The 22839-nt window shown below is 54.2% G+C and overlaps 2 protein-coding genes across 2 annotated transcripts in view; one reads left to right on the forward strand and one right to left on the reverse strand.

The window, feature by feature from the left end:
- Nucleotides 1-3243: 3243 nt before the first annotated feature.
- On the reverse strand, nucleotides 3244-4386 carry LOC121164386 (translation initiation factor IF-2-like). The gene has a single exon (XM_040992509.1). It carries the CDS (start codon nucleotides 4384-4386, stop codon nucleotides 3244-3246), a length of 1143 nt encoding a protein of 380 aa, XP_040848443.1.
- Nucleotides 4387-19092: 14706 nt separating this feature from the next.
- CRTAC1 (cartilage acidic protein 1) overlaps nucleotides 19093-22839 on the forward strand; it is a 115647-nt gene continuing 111900 nt past the window's right edge. The window contains exons 1-2 of the mRNA XM_040992510.1: nucleotides 19093-19101; nucleotides 19315-19514. Of these exons, the coding sequence (XP_040848444.1) occupies nucleotides 19093-19101; nucleotides 19315-19514 (209 nt within the window). The remainder of the gene's footprint in view (nucleotides 19102-19314; nucleotides 19515-22839) is intronic.

Consider the following 22839-nt stretch of genomic DNA (forward strand, 5'->3'; position numbering starts at 1 on the left):
TACAATCCCATTTGTCTGCAATTCTAAATCCTCAAATTTCTGGAAATTAAGAGGGCTTTTTTCTTTGTACATTGGTGACAAGACCTGTGGATGAGTATGAAAGTGCTTTCTGTTCATCCCCAGTTAGTGTAAAAAGCCATATAGTGCAGGCAGTGTTGTGGGGCAGTAGGTAAAACCTCCCATTCAGTACTGAATCGTGTCCCAGCTGCTTCACTTCTGGTAGTCCAGCTCCCTGCTGGTCACCTGGGTGGGTCAGTGGAAGACAGCCCAAGTGTTTGGGCCCCTGTCACCCAGTGGGAGACCCATTGGAAGCTCCTGGCTTTAGCTAGTACAGTCTTGGTTGCTATGAGAGAAGTGGAGAGGAAGCCAGCAGAGGAAAGATCCTTTCTCTGTCTCTCTGTCTCTCCCCCCCACACACACTTTCTTTCAAATAAACAGATCTTTTTAAAAGCTCCATATATGTCATAAGGCAATAGCAGCATGTCTGACATCTGACTCTACCCAGATACTCACAGAACATATCTAATTTCTAAACCGCGGAGCGTCCCTAGCAACAAGTATGTCAGACAGATCTGTTTGGACACACATCTCGAAGATCTGAGGAGTGCCAGCCCCTCCTCTGCATCTGGATGGCAGAGGACAGCCCAGCGGATCAGTCAAGGCCACCGGAAACCTTCGATTCAGACAAAGGGCTAGAAGCAAGGTCCTTTGTGAATGGCAGGTCACACAGGTTTGGGATGCACTTGGCAGCTTGGTCTAGGAACAACTTGTGGCCCCGTCTGAGCCTAGTCCACAGGAAAGAGCCAGATGCTAAGAGCCCCGATCCCATGGGCTGTGACGATGGCGGGGTCAGTGCACACCAATGTCCTGTGTTTAGAAATGAACTCCCACAAACCTTCCTAATATTTTTAAGCAAACGTGTTTAAATGGAATGAATGAATCAGCAGATATATGCACTCATTCTGTCCAGCTCCATGCTGGGCTCCACGAGGTGCCCAAGTATAAAATACAAACTCTGGACATAGAGGAGCTCATGTTCTGGTCCAAAGGCCAAGTTCAATGTCTAAGAAACACTGAGAGGGGGAAAGGCAAGGTGTATAAGGGATTGTTATGGGTGGCACACCTGCGGGAGAGCTGAGCAGAACTGCCTGGCCAGGGCAGTTTTGCAAGCAAGCACAGGTGAGTCTTAGCCTAGATTTCAGAAAATGAGAACACGTTATCAGAAGGTGTCTAGGTGAGAAGGGGCAAGGATTGTCAGGGGACATCTGTGGAAAGACCCTAGAGTACAGGAGGCTGGAGTCAGGATGTTGGGAAAGCAATAGAAGATGACCCAAAGCCTTGGGACCCTGCGCTCACGTGCGCGATCCAGAATAAGCTCCTGGCTCCTGACTTTGGATTGGCTCAGCTCCAGCCATCGAGGACACTTAGGGCGTGAACTAGTGGATGAAAGATCATTCTCTCTGTCTCTTCTTCTCTCTTTAAATCTGCCTTTTCAATAAAAATAAATAAATCTTTAAAAAAAATAAAAAAGATGTTGATTCTATTTGATTAGAGCCCCAGTCCTCTGGAACTGCTTAACCTAATTACCTATTTAAAACGCCCATTCTCCATATGCAGTCACTGTGGGCATGAGGACTTCCGAATATGAGCTTGATGGGGGAGACACGATGTTGCTCATAACCGTGATATGTGCCCTGGGGGAGGGGGATTGTGTCTGTGCAATGTAGGGGTGGGGGAGGTATCTGCCAGGGCATGGGCAGCCATGGGGCTGCAGCTGTGAGTGGACACCAACCTGGGCAGAGTGAATGGGCATGGGAGGTAGGAGAGGAATGGCAGATGAGAAAGGCCAGGACAGGCTGCAACTCTCGCAGGGTCAGACGCAGACTTATCCTCTCTCTGGATAAGTTCCTGGCTGGAACATTCCGTCTCCTGCGTCTTTGTGTCCTGCCCAGCACCTCCGGTCTGTGGCTCCCATTACCTGGATAGGCACAGGAGAGTGTGAGATCATTACAGACTTGTCCACAGCAATCATGCTCACATCTGGAAGGCTGATGTTGATCACCACAGTGCCGGTGACTCATGCTGCTAGCGAGAGGGGAGGCGAGGCCCCGCAGCTGGGGCTGCTGCTCACAGCTACGCCAGCAGGGAGGGAAGTGAGAACAAAACCAAGAAAGGTGTGCTCAGATGCTTGGGATGGAGTGAAACTGGCTAATTACCAGTCACAGGCTGTCTCCCTGAGTTGGAGTTCCTGCCTAAGGAACACTCACGGATCTGACAGAATATGACAACCTGCAACTTGCTTCCGTATGTAGGGGGTTGGTGATGCAGAGAGGTGAATATGGAGACAGCCTATCAAGGGCCAGAGCTATGGCCACATGACTCAGGCGCCCTGGGAGCACGGTGGTGGTGGTGGGATCCCTTAGGTGCAGAACCAATGGGACTCCCTACAGGGGGAGCCGGGAGCAGGTGTCTTTTTGCTGTCAGGCGAAGGTTGCTAGACTGATCCATGACCTGTCCCCAACTGGCAGGTCAACATGTGCATGCGAGGGAATGTGTTCCTGGAAACAGAACAATAACACTGGTCAGACATGCTAAAGTTTCCAAAGGGCTCGTGACCCCCAGAAGCAAACTGTGACCTGGAGAAGCCAGTTGACCTTGAGCAGAGCCCCAGGAAACTTGCGAAATGATTCTCAAGGGATGCACCTGCGACTGTGTAAAGTCGTGCACACGGGTTTTTAATAGAGATTTGGTCATTTTAAAACCAGGTTCTCAAGGAGTGCACAGCCCTCAAAGGGCTGAGAGCTTGGGCCAAACAGGAGTGTGTGATTGGCCATGTCTCCCCAGAGGAGATCTCAGACACTCAGGGCAGGGCTGGCGTCGTCACGCTGGTGTAGTTCTGTTCACAGTCGTGGACTGTAGGGTCTCGCACTGGGTTGAGGCTGATGGCCAGGACAGCGCCCACCGGTGGGGAGACAGGGATGGTTCCAATCCTTTCTGTCCGGGGAATCCAGGTCTATCATTCTTCAAGTTTCAACACCCCAAACCTGGCTCACCAAAGCTCAAAATCCAATTCAGTATAGACTCACCAGGCGCCTACTCTGTGTGTGCCAGGCTTTTTTCTAAGGGCCCAAACTAAGTCGACCCAGCCTGCTTTCCCGCCCCGGGCACTTGCATTTTTGGTCAAGCTGACCAAGCATCTTGTCCTAGAGAATAGCACCTGGGGTGTGAACCTGGTCCAGAGAGTCAGGGAGATGCCTTCCCAAGCACCGCCGCGGGGCCAGGACAGGTGCGCCAAGCCCGCGGGGCCAGGCGGGGTGGAGCGGGGTAGGGACACGGCCCGGGGCGGGCGCGGCGCGGGCGGGGATAGCAGACGCTGCCCAGCCGAGCTCGGAGCTCTGCTGTCCGCTCCCCGCCCGCTGAGGCGGTCGTGAAGCTCTGCTCCCCATACTGAGCAGCTCCCTGGAGGCTCGGACACGTCCCCAGGCCAGATAAAAATCCGCTCGGCGCTCGCTCCGCAGCATGCAATCTCGCCATCAGCGCAGCTCGTGCGGCCAGGCCCGGCCCGGCCCGGCGACGGCCAGATCGCAATCTAGGGGACTGGAAGGCGGCGCGGCTGCTCCCGCCGTCTCCCTCCTCCTCGGCCGCGCGCGCATCGCAGGGCTGCCCGCGGGGTGCTGGGGCTCGCGGCCCTCCCACCCCGGGGGCCTTCCTTCCCGGCGCTTCCTCCCAAGGGATCGCGGCTTCCCGCCGGCCCAGGGCCCCGTGCGCCCCGCCAAGGCGCGCCCTCTCCGCTTGGTGCCTCGCCAGGCCCGGCAGCCTCCAGAAGGTTACGCGTCGCAGCGGCGGGGCGCGGTGGCACGCAGGGGGCGCCCGCCCTTGGCCGCCGCCGCCGCCCACCGCGGGGCCCGCCACGCGCCGCGCCGGGCCAGCCGGGCTGCCGGCTGCTGCCACCGCAATCCCGGCTCCTAAATCAGCGCGGGGAGGCGACCCCTTCCCCCACCCGGCTCCCGGAGCTCTCCAGGCGGCGATTGGCTGCGCGGACGCCCCCCGCCCAAGGGCCCCCGGCTCCAGCTGCCGCGCCATTGGCTGCGGGCCTCCGCCAGCCTTTACATAAGGCCGGGCGCGCTCGAGTGGAGTTGTATAAAGCGAGCGCACGGCGTCGGGGCGGGAGGCTCGAGGCCAGCCCGGGACCGGGGCTGGGAGCGGCGAGGCGGCGGCGGCGGCGGCGGCAGCAGCGAGCGCCCGCGCTCCCGCGCCCCCCTCCCCGGCGGTGGGGCCGAGCGGCGTCCAGGATGGTTGGCAGCGCCGACCTCGCTGTGAGTACCCGCTCGAGCGCCCCCATCCCCGGAGGAGAAAGTTTCTCCAACCCCACGCACCCCTCCCCATCCGCTCGCCGAGGTGGCGGGGAAGCCACCGGGAGTCTGGGAGGACCGGGACCGCGGAAGCGGCGGCTTAGGCTCCCCAACTTGCCAATGAGGCGCGGGACTCGGTGGGCGCGCAGAGTCGATCCCGCTGGCCAGGGACGAGAGCTGGACGCTCGGCTGGAGGTGGCCCGGGAGCTGCGGCGTGGGGACGACCCTCTGCAGCCCACGGGGAGGGGTGGGGGGCTCTGGAGGTCAGCAATGTGGGAGGAGGCGGAGCAGGTGACGAGAGATGTGCCAGGGGTTGGGGGGTTGGGGGCTGTCGCGGAGTCACCCAGCCTCGCAGGCTCAGTTCAGGGCTGGGGACGCTACCGTGCGGCGGGCCGAGCGCCTTCGCTCCCGGGCTGGGAAAGCGTCCTGGAGGGCCGGCTCTCCGTCCCCGGGGAAACCGATCTGTCTCGCGGGCACAGCGTTGGCTGACAGAGCGCTCCTGGAACCAGCACCGCGCACAGCGTAGCTGCCAGCCGCCTTTTGCTGGACCGAGGTGTGGTCTCGCCTTCAGACTGTCTCAGGCGAGCCCGCTTCAGGCATTCCAGGGCAACCGGGGCGGGAGCGGGGGAGTCCCCGTGGACCCCGTGGAGACCCTGGAGGCTTCGATGGAACATCCGCCGCGCTTGGGGGCATGCCCAGCAGCGTAGCGCGCGTCTTTGCAGTGCGGTGGTGGGGAGCCCTGGCTGGTCCCGCTTCTGCAGAAGCCAACTAAAGAATCCGAAGTCATGCCAGGCTGGGTGGGAGCCTCCCGGAGTGGCGGAGTGGCGGGCAGACGCTCCCGGGCTGGGGAGGGGTGGGCTTCCTCCGGGAATGACTAATGAATATTCCTGCTGCTGCTGGCGGTGGGCTCCCGGGTGTGGACTCTGTGCATCCCCGAGGGGCACCAGTCCCAGGAGCAGGATGCGTGCCTGAGTCGCACTTGAGGTATCTTCTGGGGTAGGTGCAGGTCTCCCCGGGCGATTCCCGGGAGAAAGGGGGGCAGGCTTCTGGAAGTGGGGGTCAGCTCTGTGGTGTTGTCTTGAATCAGGGAAGAACTTGAGGGGGAACAGAAAAGCTCTAGAGGGGAGGTCTGGGAGCCTGATGCCCTGGAGGCCTAAAAACCCAAGATACAATTAGGGCAACTTGGGAGAGTCAGACTGGACCAAGAAGGAGCGGGTGAGTGGGAACATGGCGGTGGCTAGAGCCTTCCAGGATGTGTTTCCTCTCCTTCTGGCTTGGTTCGGAATCCTTCTGGAAACGCATCCTAAAGTCGACTTGAGAGAACACGGAGGCAGTTGGATGTTGGCTCATGGGACCACAATTAGAGTATTCCACTTTCCAACTGTTTTGAATGGCTGGAGGGAGGGGGGCGGCGTTGGCCTGTTCTGCGTCTGCTAGCTGTGTCCCTCACATCCCATCCCTGAATGTGCACGTTCCCAGAAGGTCTACTCCAGCCTGGAGATCTTTCACCAAGACCGTTGAGTCAAACCCCCAGCCTGGCTTGGTTCTCTGCCTACCTGCACTCAACATTTGCTTGCCGCATTTCTCAAAGCCTTTCAACGTGAAGGGTCTGTGCAGTGACATAACTGCTTGTTGCTTCTTGGCTCCATCGGGGCTGCACGGATGTTCCCAGCTCTGTGCTTAGTCCTTAGCGCCTTAGTGGTGTGGTGAGACATTCTATGGCTGTGCAGGACTCGACCCTGTGAATATGCAGACCAACAGCTTGTATCATCCTAGGGTGTGCAATGGGACTCCTAGAGCCAGCACTCCCCTGGCCAGAATCGGTTCTATGTGAGGCTGTGGGCTTGGTGTCCAGTAGGGGGCGGCAACGGTACCTGGCTAGGGACCCCTGACTTTCTTACCACTTGCCCTTCACTGGCCACAGTAGCATCAGGTTAGGCCACAGCCCCCAGACATCACTGTTGTCATTGAACCCCTTCACTGTGTGCTTCCTAGGCGGCAGGTGTTGCTGTGACCTCAATTGCAGTGGGAGCAGATGTAAGCCCAATATTCCAGAGAGAACTGGTGCCTGGTCCCACTGTGTGCTTGGTGCTGGTGTGCACTTTGAACTCATTAAAGGCTCATTCAAGCAAGAATGAAATTTTGAAAAACACCTGGTTCTTCAAGCCAGCTTCCTTCCCCAGTCCTCTTCTGCGTCAGCCAGTGTTACCGGGAGGGGTCTTGCCCGAGGTGGGAGAGTTGGGACTGAGCCCTGGGACCCCCCGGGTCTCTGTGCAGAGAGAGCTCTTTGCACTCCAGCGATGTGCTTCCTCGTTACCATGAACAGTGGTTTCTGTTCTCGGTACAGCAGGTACTTGTAATAACTGACGACGCTTTGGCGAATTAACAAGCTTGGGGAAATTTCCTCCGACTGTTATTCAGAGCAGCCAGACGAGGAGCAGATAAGTTCTGGTAATGTTCCTACACAGGTCGTAGAGAACCGTAACTATTCTTTGCCTTCCTCCACGATCTTTCCTACAATTCGAGTTTTCTTTTAGGCAAACATCAAGCCGCTGTAGGTGTCTGTGCATGTAGCAATAGTTAAGTACCCAGTCCCTCTCCAGGGCTGGAGCCTTCATGACCCTGCTTGACATACAGGAGTGGCTATGTCTGTCCAGCTGTCACTCCCCACCCTGCTGCTGGGACCCCCTCCCTGCCCCCCCGCCAAGCTCAGGCCTTGGGTGGACTGGGTGTCTATGTGTCCCCTCCATCCTGCTGCTTCCAGCTCAAGGGCAGAATCCTGGACTGTTCTATTTTTTGCAAAATCCTCATGTTCAGGTTTCTTGGGTGACCTGGAAGGTGCTGCCATTTCCACTGCCCTTTCTTGTGTTCTGTGAGTCTGGCCCTCAACACCCGAGATAGACTCCAGGAGGGAGGGAGCTGAGCGTCCTGGCAGCTGCAGCTTAGCTGTTCCCACCCCAGCCGCTTGGCATACCCAGTGGCCTTCCTCCAGCTTCCCCTGGAGCTTCGGCCGAGTGGCAGACCCCGTCTTGAGGACCCATTGCTGTCCTGCCGGAAGACGCGAAACCTCTTCACTCCTCATGCTCTCACCCAAGGGATGCTTGTTGCTGCTGAAGGTGCTGGAAGTTTCCTTATCTCCCTCTAGCTCATGGATGAGGTGTGTGTTCCCCACCAGGGACTAAGGGAGCCCTGGGGAGCGACAGGCCTCTGGGCAGCCTTAGCCAGAGAAATGGACATGCTCTCTCGAGGTATGGGTTACTGGTAAGACCGAAGGCAGATAGCTGTATGAGGCTGTAACTAGGGCACAAGCTCTCTGGGTTCCTGTTGCCATGGGGGAGGGATGAAGCGTCTGAGACCCTAAGGAGGCAGGAAGACGTCCCTGCTAGATGGCTGACCCTGCCCTGGTCTGCTTGTAAGGCTAGCAGGCTGCCGCCCTGGTCCCTGGCTTAGGGGTCCTGGCCAAACACCTTGACCTCTGCAGATGTTACTGGGCACATCAGTTATGTGGTGAAGCTGGCATTCCTGTGACAAGGTGGGGCAGCAAGTCCAGAGAGGCAGTCGGTGGTGTGGCCGTGTTCTTGGGCAGGTGAAAAGATGTCCTGAGCTGGAAGGGGACAGGCTGTTGCCGTATCAGTGTCAGAGCCTTCCCTTGCCACCCATGGGAGGCCAAGTGTCCAGGTCTGTGCAGCAGCGTCCTGGGCGGGGCTGCCTTCTTGCCACCTCCCCTCCTGTCCCTCAGGGTTTTCACTTGGGCGTCTGCCTTTCTTGGGCAAAGACATGTTATGGGCCTTTGGGTAACCCTGAATGTGGGGAAGACCCAGAGCCATTGAAGCCTCTGGCTGGGGAGAAGGCTTCTCAGAGCTGCGGTATGTAAAAGCACGCTCCAAGCCTCCTGCCAGCTGTGCACGGCCGCCAGCCTCGGCTCTGCTGGGTGATGGAGAGCCCGGCTGCTCACTTAGGAGGCACAAACCTGTGAACTCCGCTTAGGAGCAAGTATGAAATCAGCTCATTATCACAACAGACACACACTGGGCCACCTAGGGCATTTCAGAAACGCGTAGCTGCAGAGCACTGGGAGATTGTGTCCGGAAGGTGTGAGGGGGCTAGAGAAGAGGAGGGATCAGGGAGACCTCTTTTTTTTCCACTAAATCCCTCCTCATCTGGACCTGATTGAAGTCCTTTGGCAGCCACGGGAAGGGCCGTAGGAGATACTGTCATTGCTACAGCCAGGCCAAGGACCACTCCTGGCGTCCACGGGAGAGAAGCCAGTGGTTCCGCTGACCATCCTGAGACACCCAGCACAGCGTTATCCAGCCCTGGAGGTCCACGTCGCCGAGGCCGAGAAGCCCTGGACCACATTGGAGGAGACAGAGACTTCAGGCACATTGTCATCCAGCTCTCCCATTTCACAGCTGAGATGGTGAGATCCTGAGAACAGAGGGGACCAGCAAGGGCTGCCAGGCGAGCAGGTAGCCCAGCTGGCCTGAAGCTCGGATCTGCTTCCTGCTGGAGGCTGAACTTTGCCCAGACTGTCCCCAAAGTTGTGGCAAATGAAGATTAAATGCGAGCTGTGAAAACACTTGCCAAATCATAAAGAGACTATTTATTACTATTGCTATTATTAAGAATTCGGGAGTTTGGAAAGTTCTATTTCTGGCTGTGCCACTGACTCATTGTATAATCTTGGACGAGCCTTGCCTCCTCTCCTATGCTTCTCTGTGAGGATGTGTGATGGTGGAAGGGCAGCGAGCAGGCTCAGCAATGAAGTGTATAGCATAGCTGTCATCTTTAGAGGAAGGTCCCAAGACATGCCCTTCAACCACACTACACACCAAGAAACCAGGATAAAATTGCTTCTCGAAAGGAATTGGATTGACTCCGTGAGAAGCAAAGGGTTGACTTGGAAAGATTCCAGCCCCTGGCCTTGTGAGTTGGTCTCAGCCCAGGCAATCTGATGAACATCGGAGGAGAGACTGATAACCCCTGAGATGATGGGCGACTGGATTGGTCCCACTCCCCCCCAGGAAGGGAAGAAGGCCACCCTTTCCTGCTCAGCCCTGCTTTGCAGGAAGGTTCTGCAGAGAACTTCAAGGAGGACTGGGAAGGTGGGTCATTAATTAGTAAAACCTTGTTTACTTAACAGACACATCCTTAAAGATCTCTTCCCAGAGACATTTTGACGTATGACTTTAATTAGCTACGGGAGAATCGAGAGTGCAGAGAGTGTAAAATGACCCCTTCTGCTGTTCTGTTACTCTTATCTTCGTTTGCACTCAACAAGTACAGTGACAAGGTCATTGGCTCATCACTGAACTCAGGGGCTATCCCAGTGACCAGAGGTGGAACAGCATGCTCCCCCCACCCGGCTCCTCCCAGGCATCGGCCTCCACCTTCCTGGGGAGACTTCTGGGTAGTCCCTCCCTCTCACACTCACCCCTGGGCTTGGCTCCTGCTGTGTCTCAGCCCTGGTAGACTGTCCACTCATTTGGACCAGGCACCATGGCTTTGTCTTCTCTTCCAAATGTCTGTCCCACTGTACCAGGAAGGCCTGAGTCTGGAAAAGCGGCACGGAAGGCATCAGAAAAAAAATCCACCAGGGGTCCTGGATAAATTAGGAAGGGAAACAAGCCTATTCCTCAAAGTCTTGTAGTCCAGAGCTTTTCCATTCAACACTTGGCAAGTCCTCCTGGCCGGGGAGCACCTGGCAGGCCTGCATCCCGTCGCCTGCTGCATTTGTTCCTTCAGCACACATTCGTTGTTGGTGGACAGAGCATGATGGTTGTGGCTGTTTCCTGACCCGGACGCACTCCCCTTGCGCCAGCGCTTGCCACACAGTCATCTCATTCTGTTTCAGAGCAGAAACAGAAGTTGCACTTCCTGCAACGGGAAGTCAGAGCAATTAATAATACTTATTAAGAATCCACTCCACCTTGCATGTAAGCCTAGGGGACTCTCCCCTAGTGTCAGTGTCCTCTAGTGTCTCCCCCTCAGTGTCAGAAACGCCATTTCATTAGGCCACCAGTCTCCCAGCACGAGTCCCCTGAGTCGTCACCTGCCTTTCCCGGGAGCAGCACCCAAGGCCTTGTCTGTGTGAGAGCGCCACTGCAGGCAGTGGTGACAAGCTGTCTCCAGGTAGAGGGAAGGTGGGGCAGGGGGACCTGCCTGCAGCCTTCCAGGCTGGCGCTGCAGAGCCCTAACACAGGGGACAGGGCGGAGAAACTGGCAGCTGTAGTATTGAATGTGTGTTCCACGGAGGCAAGAACTCACCCTTATTTTCAGCTGTTTCTTTCTGGTGCCGGGAACAGTGCCTGACGGAAGAGGTACATGAGCAACAAGGAATGCACACGTGAAAGCAGTGACAACAGCCCCAGTGTCTTCCCTCCTTTGGGCCACAGCCTTCACCTTCCCTCTCCAGCCCAGTGCGCCCCTGTCCTAGCCACCCCTACAAGCCCTGCCACAGTGTTCTTTCCCACCCACCACTCTGGCCATTGCACTCCCTATCTCTCATGGCCCAGGTCATTCACGAGGCTGCCAGCATCTTCCCAGTTCCCTCCTAACAGGGTGCCCTGCTCCACCCTGTGTTCCAGCCACACAGCGCCTCCATGGACCGCACAAACCCTTGCTTCCACCATGCACACACCTGCCATCTCATCAGCCTGGAACTTTCCTCCTCTCAGTCTCCTGGCCAGCTGCCCCTTGCTCTCTCATGTACCTGCCTCAGTTTCTCCAGGTCCCGTGCCTTGCTCCTTCTGCTGTGTTCCTGTTGCACTTGGCTGAAAACAAGTTTGTGTCAGTGAAAGAAACTGTTGAATGTGATGCCTAGAACAACGATGGAAAAAACTGTTCTCCCTGCCAAGGGCCATCTGGGTATTTATCACGTCGTTTGCGGGCCATGCAAAATGATCGGCTTAAAAATCAGCCTGCTTATGGATTTATTGGATTTTGAGTCCCGCCTGTGGTTGCCTTGGCAGGGCCAGACCAGATGAGTTTGTGGGCCTTAGGCAACCCGCAGGCCAGACGGTCCCAGCCCTGGTTGGGAAGATCAACTATGGAGCTGGTTTGCTTAGACACAAATTGTGACTCTACTGTGCACTGGCTGTGTAACTTTGGGCAGTTCCTTAGCCTGCCTGGTTTCCTTTGTGACAGGATGGCAGCTGTTCCTTCCTCATCAGCTCGGGAGGAGGCTTCCAGGGGCCATCTGTGTAAAGGGGTAGAGCGGTGGTCGGTAACATCAAGGTTATTGTCATCCATTCCTCCCATGGTATTTGCTGCCAAGAGTGTAGGCTGTGCCCCAGGCTGAGAGCCTCACCCTCTGCTTTGCAGAGCCCTGGGTCACTTCTGTTTAACAAGGCCAAAGGCCATGTGGAAACAGGGATGAGATGAGAGGACCCGGGACAGCATCAAGGTGAGGGATTAAGTGGGGGACCATCCCAGCAGTGAGAGCTCAGGGGCAGGAGCCAGTGAGGCAGTGTTGACTCGGTTACCCAGTGGGTGAGCAGGTGAGGGAGGTGCAGGAACCAAGATGGCTGCCAGATTCCCAGCCCCTGGCTGTGCTGGGATGTGAGGGGCACCCACCCCTACTTCAGATTCAGAGTGAGTGAAGGAGAAGAGAGGAGAGGCTCAGCAAAAGGAGGTGGAATGCCACCCCTATGTAGAGGTGGCTGTGTGGCAGTCCAGGCTTCTGCGTGGAGTCCCTTGGGCCTGCTGCAGCTCCCTGCACCTGCCCACAGCAGTCCTCCCCAGAGTGGTGGCAGTGCCAAGCCTGCCCGGGGAAGCTTAATGCATGGCAGAACAACCCCTGTGGGGAGGCAGGTCCACACCCAGGCTGATGTGGGTAATGGGGAGGCCTGGAGTGTGGCTCGCGTCAGGGTGGCTCCGTCTCACCAGAGACTCCTGGGGCTGCAGGATGCTTTGTGGGGAGCTGCCTTGTGTGTTGTGGCGTGTCCAGCAGGATCCCTGGCCCCCACCCCTGTGTATGACAGTAGCACACTCTTCTCTGGTTGTTACACCCTCACACATCACCCAGACATTGCCAGGTGTGCCCCCGATAGCAGGGGCAGCACAATCTCACTGGTCAGGAATCCCTCTCTTCCATATGGACACATGGAAACACCTGGGAGAACTCCCTGCTAACTCACGACCAGGGCCAGAAGCCCTGAGAGGCAGGCGGGGGTCTGCCTGCATGGCTCCACCCTCTCCTCCTGCCGCTCTGAAGCGACGTCCAGGCTCCTCCACTGGCTCGTTCATCTCTTTTGGCATGCCCCTGCCCCACCCCCAGCTACCATCACAATGTCAGGCCCATGTGGGGTGCACCAAGTGGTGCTGTGGGGATGTGAGCCCAGGCAGCTCTGTCCCGGCTTCTCCAGCTTGGCTTGTTCCAGGAGCTCCTCAGGTGAAGGGGCTCCATGTGGCCCCAGTGTTCCCGTGGAAGCCCACCGTCCTATGTGTTTTCTGCTCGCTCCCAGTGGTGGGAACATTCAGGCCTCCTGCTTTTGAGAGAGCTTAGGGTATGCCCTCAGCTCTTCTAATGGACACACAAAAACTGCTTACCCTGAAAACTGCTCCCCAAAGCCTCTCCCCACTGCTGCCTGACCCCCACAGCAGAGCATTCATGTTGCCTGGTTACCACTTTTCAGACTCAATCCACCATGTCCAGAAACCACAGAAAACAGGGCTTTGCTGCTCGTGACCCGCAGTCATGGCCTCGGCCTGGCCACCCCTGGTGTGTGCCTTGCAAAAGGAAGACAGGCAAGCAGCCAGCCCTGCTGTGGCCCATGGCTTACTCGCCCTCAATGGCCTGGAGGGGTTGAGTGCCCTGTTACAGATGAAGACATCAAAGATCAGGATGGGTCCCCAGGGTTGTGAGCTGGTCGGTGGTGGGTTTGGGATTGAAATTCAGGTTGCAGGCTCCAGACTTTGGGTTCTCTGCCCCATTGGGGATGACTGACAAAGCTGGCCTGTCATGCATTTTTATGAAACCCTTACGACCAAGCAGTTCTCTTCGTAGCCTGAAACACGTCCTGCCACCCTGGTCCTGGGGACGCCCGCTTTCCCCTCTGCACAGGAACAGCCTACCTCACTGAGGTCTGGTGTGCTCTGGGCTCGCCCCTCTGCCCAAGCACCACCTTTGGGGTTATCCTCTTAGGGACTTCTCCACCCCCCGAGTGGTCTTCCCTGGCCCCTGTAGCAGGTGTCACAGCTGCCCAGTTACCCATCAGGGGGGCTCCCTGAGGACAAGGACCAAGTTTAAGTCATTGTTGCTTTCCTAGAACACACTGTTTCTCCAGTACATAGTGCATGGCACTTAGCACAGACTCACTAGTACTCTGCTCCACTCTAGTACTAGGCCTGCTGGTGAGTACCATGAACACTCTTCCTGCTGGATGCTCCATGCACAAGCATTTGAGGCAACAAAAGCATTAGGTTCAGCCTTCTTGTTTATTGCTTTTATCTTTTCTACCTGTTCCCCCAGAAGCTCCAATGGTGCACAGTGGGGTGACAAGAGGCCCCAAGCCAGCCACGCCAACTAGGAGGTGACTCAGGGTGCCCACTGCTCTGTCACTGCAGGAAGAATCACCCTGCTCTGCTTTCTTTGCCAAACTTCATATCCCCTTCCTCCTTTGACACTCTCTAGCTAAATAGATTTTCTTCATATACTTCAACAAGCCGATGATGAATTTTGGTAGCAGCAACATTTTTCACTTCAAATCAGATTGCAGCTTACACTCCCATCTGGGGACCGGGAAGCCAGGGCAGGGATTCTTAGAGCACCCGAGAGCATCGTGTGGGCAGCTGCTCAAAAGATAGGGCACTCACACCGCGCCCCAAGCCACTTCCATTGAAAGCTGGCTGAGGCACCTGGGAAGCAGCACAATGTAACATCACCCTGAGGTGACTCTGGGGCTTGGTACTAAAAGGAAGGTCTGCAGACTAGCAGCCAGGCATCCCCAGTCAGTTGGTTAGAAATGCAGACCCCAGGCCCCAGCCCCAGACAGCCAGAATGAGAATCTACATCTCGCATGACCTTCTAAAGGTGCATATGAACAGTGTTGCCGAAGGAGCATCTCTTTAGAACAAGCACAGCTTTTAAATACCTGTTAAATATGACAAGTTGCACACACTTTCTGCTGATTCACATGATCATTGGGATATATTCCTTTTTTCCTTCATTTCACAAATGGTAACAGGGCGTCCCCTGCGATGGTTTGTGCGTACACCTTGGCACGCCTCACTGCCTTGGCCTGCAGATTTCTGCTCATTCCGCCGTCGCTAGGCTCTGTCCTTTGGTGGCACCCGTCTCTTGTCCCCTGGATCTGACCCTTTCCCATTGATTCTGTCCTCTCCTTCCTTTTCACCCTCTTGCAAAAATTAGAGTCAGAATTCCTCCTTGTCATTCTCTGTCAGTTGGGAGCATTTGACCTTGAACCGAAAATGGCTGGTGCTGGGAGTGCATAGAGACAAACTGAACAGTCCTGGGCAGTCCTGGGGGTTGCATAACCCTGAGGTTGATTCCAGCTGCTGAGATCTGGAACCAGTAGAGGGGCTTCTGGACCCCCTCCCAGCCCTTCACTGGAGTGTATGGCCCGACCTGGTAACTCTGGGATGAGGTTACATCCAATGGAGAACTCTGCTCTTCAGTGTATGGTGTATGGACCAGTGTCAACAACACTGGGAAACTTGCTAGAATCCTGGGCTCTACTGCGAAGTTAGTGAACCTGAATCTGCATTTTAATAAGACCAGCAGGAGATTTATACACACATTAAAGTTTCTGAAGTGCTAAAGCACTGGGATAGAAGAGTGTTTCTCAAGTACTAGAATCATGGGAGCTTTCGGAGACCCTCATGCCCAGGAGCAGGAGTGTAGCCTAGTGGTTTAGGTGCTCACCTTCCACATCAGAGAACCTGCGTTTGATTCCTGACTCTGGCTCATGACTCTAGTTTCCTACAAACACAGACCGTGGGAAACAGCAGTGATGGTTCCAGTAGCTGGGTTCTTGTCCTGACCTAGAAGACCTAAAGCTGTGTTCTCAGTTTCAGCCATGAGCCATCCCTGGGTGTTTTAGGAATGAACCAACAGGTGGGCGCTCTCTGTCTCTGTGTTTCTTTTCAAAGATAAAAACTAAATTAGTTTTAAAAATCCCATGTCCAGGCTACATCCTATGCCAATTGAATTGGAATATCTTGTGAGGAGATCCAGGCATCCGTATGTTTTTTTGGTAAAATACACAGAATCTGAACTCTATCTTTTGAAGGATATTTAGGTGTAAATATGTGGCATTAGGCATAGTACAACTGTCAGCACCACCTATGCCTGAATCTTTTTATTTATACCCAACTAAACACCATACCCACTAAACACTAACTCCCCATCCCATCTCCCTCGGCCATGGTAACCGTTGCTCTCCTCTCTGTCTCTCTCGATTTGACTACTCTGGGTACCTCTTATAATATGTGTCCTTTGTGACTAGTTTATTTCACTTAACATAATGCCTTTGCGATTTATCCAGATTGCAGCGTAAATCCAACTTTTCTTCCTTTTTAATGATGAATAATACTCCGTTTATCTTTTTATCCACTCAACCATCCATAGGCCCTTGGGTTGCTTCTGTCTTTTGGCTATTTTGAATAATGCTACTATGAGCATGCGTGTATTCCTATCAGTTCAGATCTCTTTCACTTTTGGACATATGCTCAGAACCGGAGTTTCTGGATCCTGTAGGAATCCTGTGTGGATTTTTCTAGGAACTGCTTGGCTGTTTTACACAGCAGTGGCACTGTTTTCACATTTCTTCCAGCAATGCAAGAGTTCAGATTCCTCCACATTCACACCAACACTTGTTATGTTTTTTTTTTAATTAAATGATAGCCATCTTTATGGGTGTGAAATGGTATCTCCTTATGGCTTTGATTTGCATTTCCCTTATGATTAGTTTTATATTCTCATTGGCCATTTGTGAATCTTGAGAGGAAATAGCTATTCAAGATTTTTACCCATTTCGAATCAAGTTGTGTTTGTTGTTGCTGCTGAATTGTAGCAGTTCTTGAAATATTCTGGATATTAGTAGAGATTTGCAGATGTTTTCTCCCACTAGTTGGGTTGCCTCTTTGCTCATTGATGGTGGTTTTTACTTATCTTGTTGGTATGTGTGCTTTTGGTGTCTTATCCGAGAAACCCTTGCGAGGCATGAGAAGTTTGGGAGGCTCCCCAGGCGATGCCAGCCTACATCCAATACTGAACAGAATTTCTCAAATTCTAATGGACATCCAAATCCCCTGAAATCTTGTTAAAATGCATATTCTGATTTATTGGGTCCGGGTGAGGCCCAAAGTTCTGCATATCTTAACAAACTCCTAAATGAAGCTGATGCTGATGGACTGGGGACCACTTGGCGGAGCCAGCGTGTGGAGAAGCATGACAATGATTCCCTTCGCCCGAGCCTGACAGCAGCCAGTGGATATGGACCAGGCTTCCTCCTGAGCCTGCCTGTCTCTGGCCTGCTACTGATATGAGTCAGGTGGGTGGGTCCATGAGGTGCTGCAGAGGAATGAAATGTGAAGGAGACCTCTTTGTCCCGCTCTCCCCGCCCCTCACACACACCTGGAAGGCATAATGTTCACCGGGGGAAATGACACAGATTGGCCTGAAGTTTACCAAAGAGGGAAATTGCTGAAGATCTACTTGTTTTTTTTTTTTTCAAAAAAAATACTTTAATCCAACACCAAATTTCAGAGGTGGAAAGGTCTCCTAAGAGATTTTCTCCCAAATCTTCATTTTGCAGAAGAGAACCAGAACCCCCAAGGACTGTGACTTGTTCAAGGTCACCAAACAAAATAGAGGTGAGCCATCGGGGCACTGCTCCTTTTTACTTTAGGTTATTTATCGATAAGTGACAGTGCAGAGCAGTTTCTTCCGTCCCGTGGTTCCTTTGGTTAAGTCTTACCTGAAAGAGTGTAAACCAGGAGACCGCCTCCGGGTTCTTGCCTCTTGTGCCTTTGTTAGAACATGTCTACCAGTGAAGCCCATGGGCCTTCCTAGGACCCCCTCCCCTGGTGGCAGTGACCCAAACTGCAGGCATAGTGCCTGGACAGAGCCACCTGGGTCCTGGAAGGCATGCTCACCAGGTCCGCTTCTCGCTCCGTGCCTGTAGCAGGTGCTGTCGCTGAGCACAGCACTCTCTCGAGCCCCTGCCAATCAATTGGATTTGCCTCTCAAGTGGAAACCCATTCGCTCTCCCTGCGATAGAGGTCATACGCTGAGATGCCCGCTGACCTTCAGGTCCGTGCTCATCAGCACATCCACGCTGGTTGTTAAATGTTCTTTCCCATTCGCCAGTCCCTAACTGCTCACTCACCCAGTTTTGAGTTTCCTTCATCTAAGTAGGCTTTCTGGCATGTTGTAGTGCTGGTGTAGGGATGAATTTGCCTTCAGCGATTAGACAGCTTGTGGCAGCAACTGCCTTGTTGGGACATCGCTGCAGGTCGGAGTGACCTCGCTGGGTCATGCACTGCCCACGTGGGCCTGGACCTTCCACAGCAACCTCTTTTCTGGGAAGGTGCCCCGAGATCCACTTCTGCCTGGCAGCCAGAGCCATACCCCTGTATCTCTCACATGCCTCTCCTGCAAGGCCTCAGGAAGGCGTCTGACTCGCACTTGGCTCCAATGGCAGTGCCCGGCTCCTGTCGGGTAGGCTCTCAGTTCTTGAACTGGAGCATGCTCGTTTGCTGGCAGGAGCTCTCCCTCCATATGGCAGACAATCTTCAGATCTTCCTTGCCCTTCCTCTCATTAAGACATCAGCCTCACTCAGCCTGGCTCTCAGCCGCCAGGCGCCCTGACAGGCCAGTGGGAGAGACTCCACCAAGAGGAGGGTTGCTGCCTTCTGAAGGCAGGACGGCACCGCTCTGCCTGCTGGGACCAGACCCGTGCCCTTTGTGTCACTCATTCTGGCGGCTCCTTGAACACTCGGAGTTGTGAGCTCAGGCCCAAGGCAGAGTCGCAGGGTGGCACCGTCTGGAGCGTTCTAAGCATCGCCTTGGCTCTTGCTCACAGCAGGTGGAATCCTTCCCCCTTCTTGGCCATTCTCAGGCATCTCCTGGGTGTGTGCCATCAGCTCCCATAGCCCTAGGCTGCTTGGCAACACCCTGAGTTATGTTAGAGATATAATAATGAATTATACAATGCATTATACATAATTAATTTATAATAAAACACGCATGCAATGGTTTAATTTCTCCAAGTGAATGATGTGCTCCCCGCCGGATCTGCTGGAAGGAGTCCCCTAACTGGCTGCCTCTTGGTATCGAGGTGGTGGCCGGCTGCCCTGGGGAGGGATGTTGACTCAGGGAGCCAGCCAAGTCAGGGATTCCCTACCACGCAGCTTCTGGGTGGCATCCCGCAAGAGGACAAGCCTTCGCCGCCTCTCCTCTTGTTCTAGACCTGGATCCTCCCAAGGGCTTGGCCCCTGCCTCTGCACGGTTGGCGAGCTGTCATTTTCTGCATCGTCTCACTCTTACTCCCAGAGCACAGGAGACGCCTGCACATTGGTGTCCTCCCCTTCCTTCCTTCCACAAACATGCATTGAGTGCCTGCCGGGCACCCTGTCCCAGGCTCGGGGGATGTCGCTGGATAAAGCAGAAGCCAAGAGCCTTGCCCAGGCGGGGCTTACACTGCAGCCATGGAAGACAGACCATGAGCACTCCCACATGGGAGGTATTAGTGGAGGAGACTGATGTACAGCGCGGATGGCTGCAGTAAGAGAGCGTGGGGTGGTGGCAGGACGGGGAGGGAGGATACCCCTCTGTGATGGGACAGGGCGAGCTGGGCAGGGCTTATGGGAAAGCAGCAGACCGGGACTTGCCCTGGTCTTCGGGAACAGGGGAGAAGGACCCACGGGCCCTCACAGGTTTTCCTGGCCAGCTTCGGCTGCAGGACCTCTCTGTGACGCTTGTGCCTTTGGGTTTCAGATGCCGCAGATGTCACTGTGCCTGCTGCTGCTGTGGTTTCTGCCCCTGACCGAGGGGTCGCAGCGGGCTGAACCCATGTTCACTGCGGTCACCAACTCCATCCTGCCCCCTGACTATGACAGCAACCCCACCCAGCTCAACTACGGCGTGGCAGTGACCGACGTGGACCACGACGGGGATTTCGAGATCGTTGTGGCAGGGTGAGTGTCCCTTGTCCTGAGTGTCACAGGTGGGCTTGGGAAACCTCCGCTGTGCTGGGGTGGAGTGGCAAGTGAGGCCCAGAGCCAAGGACTTGCAGCAACATATGTGCCTGTTGCTTGGGCTCCGGTCACCTGCTGGCTGGGTGCAGTCAGGGTTGTGGGGGGCAAGAACCTAGCGGGAGGTTGGGATGGAGGAGGTTGCATTTTGACAGAAAGAGGTTGGATCCAAAGGCTTCCCAGGGAGAAAACTGGTCCTCTCTTCTCGTGGTTGCCATGCCTTCTTGGTTTTGCAGCTGCCGCTTCCTTCCCGGAGCTCACAGATGTCCTGATAGGAGGGGAGAGGGTGGGCGTTTGGCACAGTAGTTGAGACACTGCTTGGTCCCAGATCAGAATGCCTGGGAGCTAGTCTCACTGCTGCCTCCGATTCCAGCTTGCTTCCAAGGTGAGTCCTGGAAGGCAGCAGCTGAAGCCATAAGTACTTTAGTCCCTGCCTCCCACAGGGAGAGCCAGGTTGAGTTCTTACCTGATGCAGCCATTTGGTCAGTGAACCAGCAGATGCAAGATGCTTTCTCTCTGTCTGCCTTTTCCCTTGACTTTTACATAAAAGAAAAAGTGAAAATCAAAACTGGGGGGTGGGGGTGGGGGCAGACTTGGGCCCGGCACGGTAGCCTAATATTAAGCTAAAGTCTTCACCTTAAATTTGCTAGGATTCCATATGGGCACCAGTTCAGTTCTAATCCCAGCAGCCCTGCTTCCCATCTAGCTCCCTGCTTGTGGCCTGGAAAAACAGTCAGGAAAGACCCAAAGCCTTGGGACCCTGCACCTGTATGGGAGATCTGGAAGAGGCTCCGGGCTCCTGGTTTAAGATTGACTCAGCTCCAGCTGTTATGGCTACTTGGGGCGTGAATCAGTGGATGGAAGGTCTTTCTCTCTGTCTCTTCTCCTCTGTATATCTGACTTTGCAATAAAAATAAATAAATATTTTTTAAAAACTAGGGGAGACTTATGGGTGACAGAGTTGTGATATATGATGCTTAAGGCTGCCTTTTCACAGCACTCTGTGTAAAACTCAGGAAAAAGTTAATCACCCACTTCCAAGAGGGAGAAAAGGAAATTAAGAGGATTGCCACACCTCCCCTAACCATGCCTTGGCACTCACTGAGCCCTTGGGTCCTGAAATGCAGCATTGCAGAGCAAGGAAGGCCCAGGACCCTGCCTGGGACCCTGTGGCTCCTGTTCAGACGGATGACCTTGAGTCAGTCCCTCCACTCGGTGAGATTCTGACAGGTCATCTAAAGGGAGGCAGCTGCATTGCCCTGTCCTGAAGCCTCATAAGCAATGACACATGACAGTGCCTTGTAAATCCTGCCAATCACCAGTGATAATGATGATTTACCGAGCATGAATATGCGCCAGGCACCATGCATCGTGTTATTTCATCCTCCTGACAGCACTAAGAAGTATGTGAAGAGTCTTCAAAAGGTTTATGGAAAACGCCTATTTCGAAAAATCTTTGTGCAGATTTACAATTTATTGGTACCAAACTTATCTTTTGGAAACATTTTTAATTAATTTTGTTTACTTGAGCAACGTAGAAATTAAAAGAGGAAGATGCAGACAGCTCTTATCCGCTGGTCTTCCGTAAAGTAAAGGCAGCTTCAAGCACTTCTGTTGTGATGATTGCACTCGGGCTCCTCCTATCTGTTTTCATTTTCAGTGTTTCATTTGAAAGGCAGTGAGAAGGGTATGGGGGGACAGCGAGTGAGCGAGAGAAAGAGAGAGAGAGATCTTGCATTTACCACTGTACTCCCCTAGTGCCCACAGCATCCAGGGCTGGGCCAGGCTAAGCTGGAATCTAGGAACTCCATCTGGTCTCCACGTGGGTAGCAGAGACCCAAGCACTTGGGCCATCACCTGCTGCCACCTGGGGTGTAGTAGGAATCTGGAATCAGAAATGAATCTAAGACTCAAACCCAAGCACTGTAATGTGGGATGCAGGCATCCCACATGCATCTTAACTACGAGGCTACTGCCTGCCCACTTTCTCACCTTCTAATTCCATTGTCCAGGAAGTCTTTGAAGTTCCCCCTACCATGCTATCATGCCCACCTAGGGAAAAGGAAATGGGGGCTCACAGGCTTCAAGCAGCCTGCTCTCTGTCAAGTAAGCAGTAAGTGAGTGAGTTAGGATTTGAGCCCCAAGACTTCTCGACTGTAGAACTGCCAGACTATGCTGTGCAAAAGTTTAGTTATCACTGCTTTAAAAATCCGTCAGCCAGTAATAGCACTACAGGGGCCAGACAGCTTCATCCTGGGAGCCTGGTGCTTTTATGGTAGTCCTGAACAAAATACCTGGCAGGTAGTGTGATTTGTAGAAATTGCATGTAACAATAGGAAACATTGACCTTGGAACTCGAAGACGGGGATCTTAATTCTACTCCTACTTAACCCAGTAGTCATGAGCCTCGTATAGACTCTCTTAGCTCCACAGACTCACTTTCCTTAGCTGTAAAATGGGCACCCACACCCCACCAGTCGTAAAGGTCGGTAGTGGTGGGCTGCAGGAAAAGATACTTGGAAAAGTGCATGTTTGTTTTCATGTATGCATGTATTCCGCCCTCAGCCTCCAGTCCTGACCCTGCAGGAGGTGAGGCGCGGGCTGCCATCCAGTAGAGCTTTCTGTGGCACTGCGGATGTTCTCTGTTGAAGCTGTCCACCACAAGGGGCATCCAGAAGTTCAAGGGAAATGGTGTTCAGTGTAGCACACATTTCCAACGACCTTTTGAAGCCCCTGTGTGGTGTCCCGACCGGTGGCTATTTGAGTGTGTGGTTTTATAGTCAAGGAACTGAATTTTTAATTGCTGGAATTTTTTTGTTAAATAACTGTATTTAATTGAACAGTGTAGTTCCACACTTTTAGAAAGAAAGCCTAGAGAGCAGAGGATGAAGGGGGAGAAGAGGGAGTGGTGAGAGGGACCCTTCTCTCTCAGGGTGGCCGGCACAGAGCCGCAGCCGCACAGCTCGCCCATGTTCAGCTCTGAGAGTGGCGGTCACTCCCTGGACAGACCATGGACTACCTGCCTCCCCCCACACCATACCTGCATGCCACCTGCCAGAGACTGGGTTCGAGGACTAGAATGCATGTCTGAGCTGCTCAGAATTGTTAGTTGGCTTTGTCTCCTGCTGGGTGACCCTCATCTCCGTCTGGCTCCCCAACAGCCTCCTTCTCCAAATGTGCTGTCCTTTCATCCCGGACCATGAAATACTCTCACATGTCAGCACATTAGTGTGGGAATAAACAGGACCAGAGATGTGAATGGAACCGC

Source organism: Ochotona curzoniae, unplaced genomic scaffold (assembly GCF_017591425.1).
Source record: "Ochotona curzoniae isolate NIBS_2020 unplaced genomic scaffold, NIBS_Ocur_1.0 contig_66, whole genome shotgun sequence".
Lineage (NCBI taxonomy): Eukaryota > Metazoa > Chordata > Mammalia > Lagomorpha > Ochotonidae > Ochotona > Ochotona curzoniae.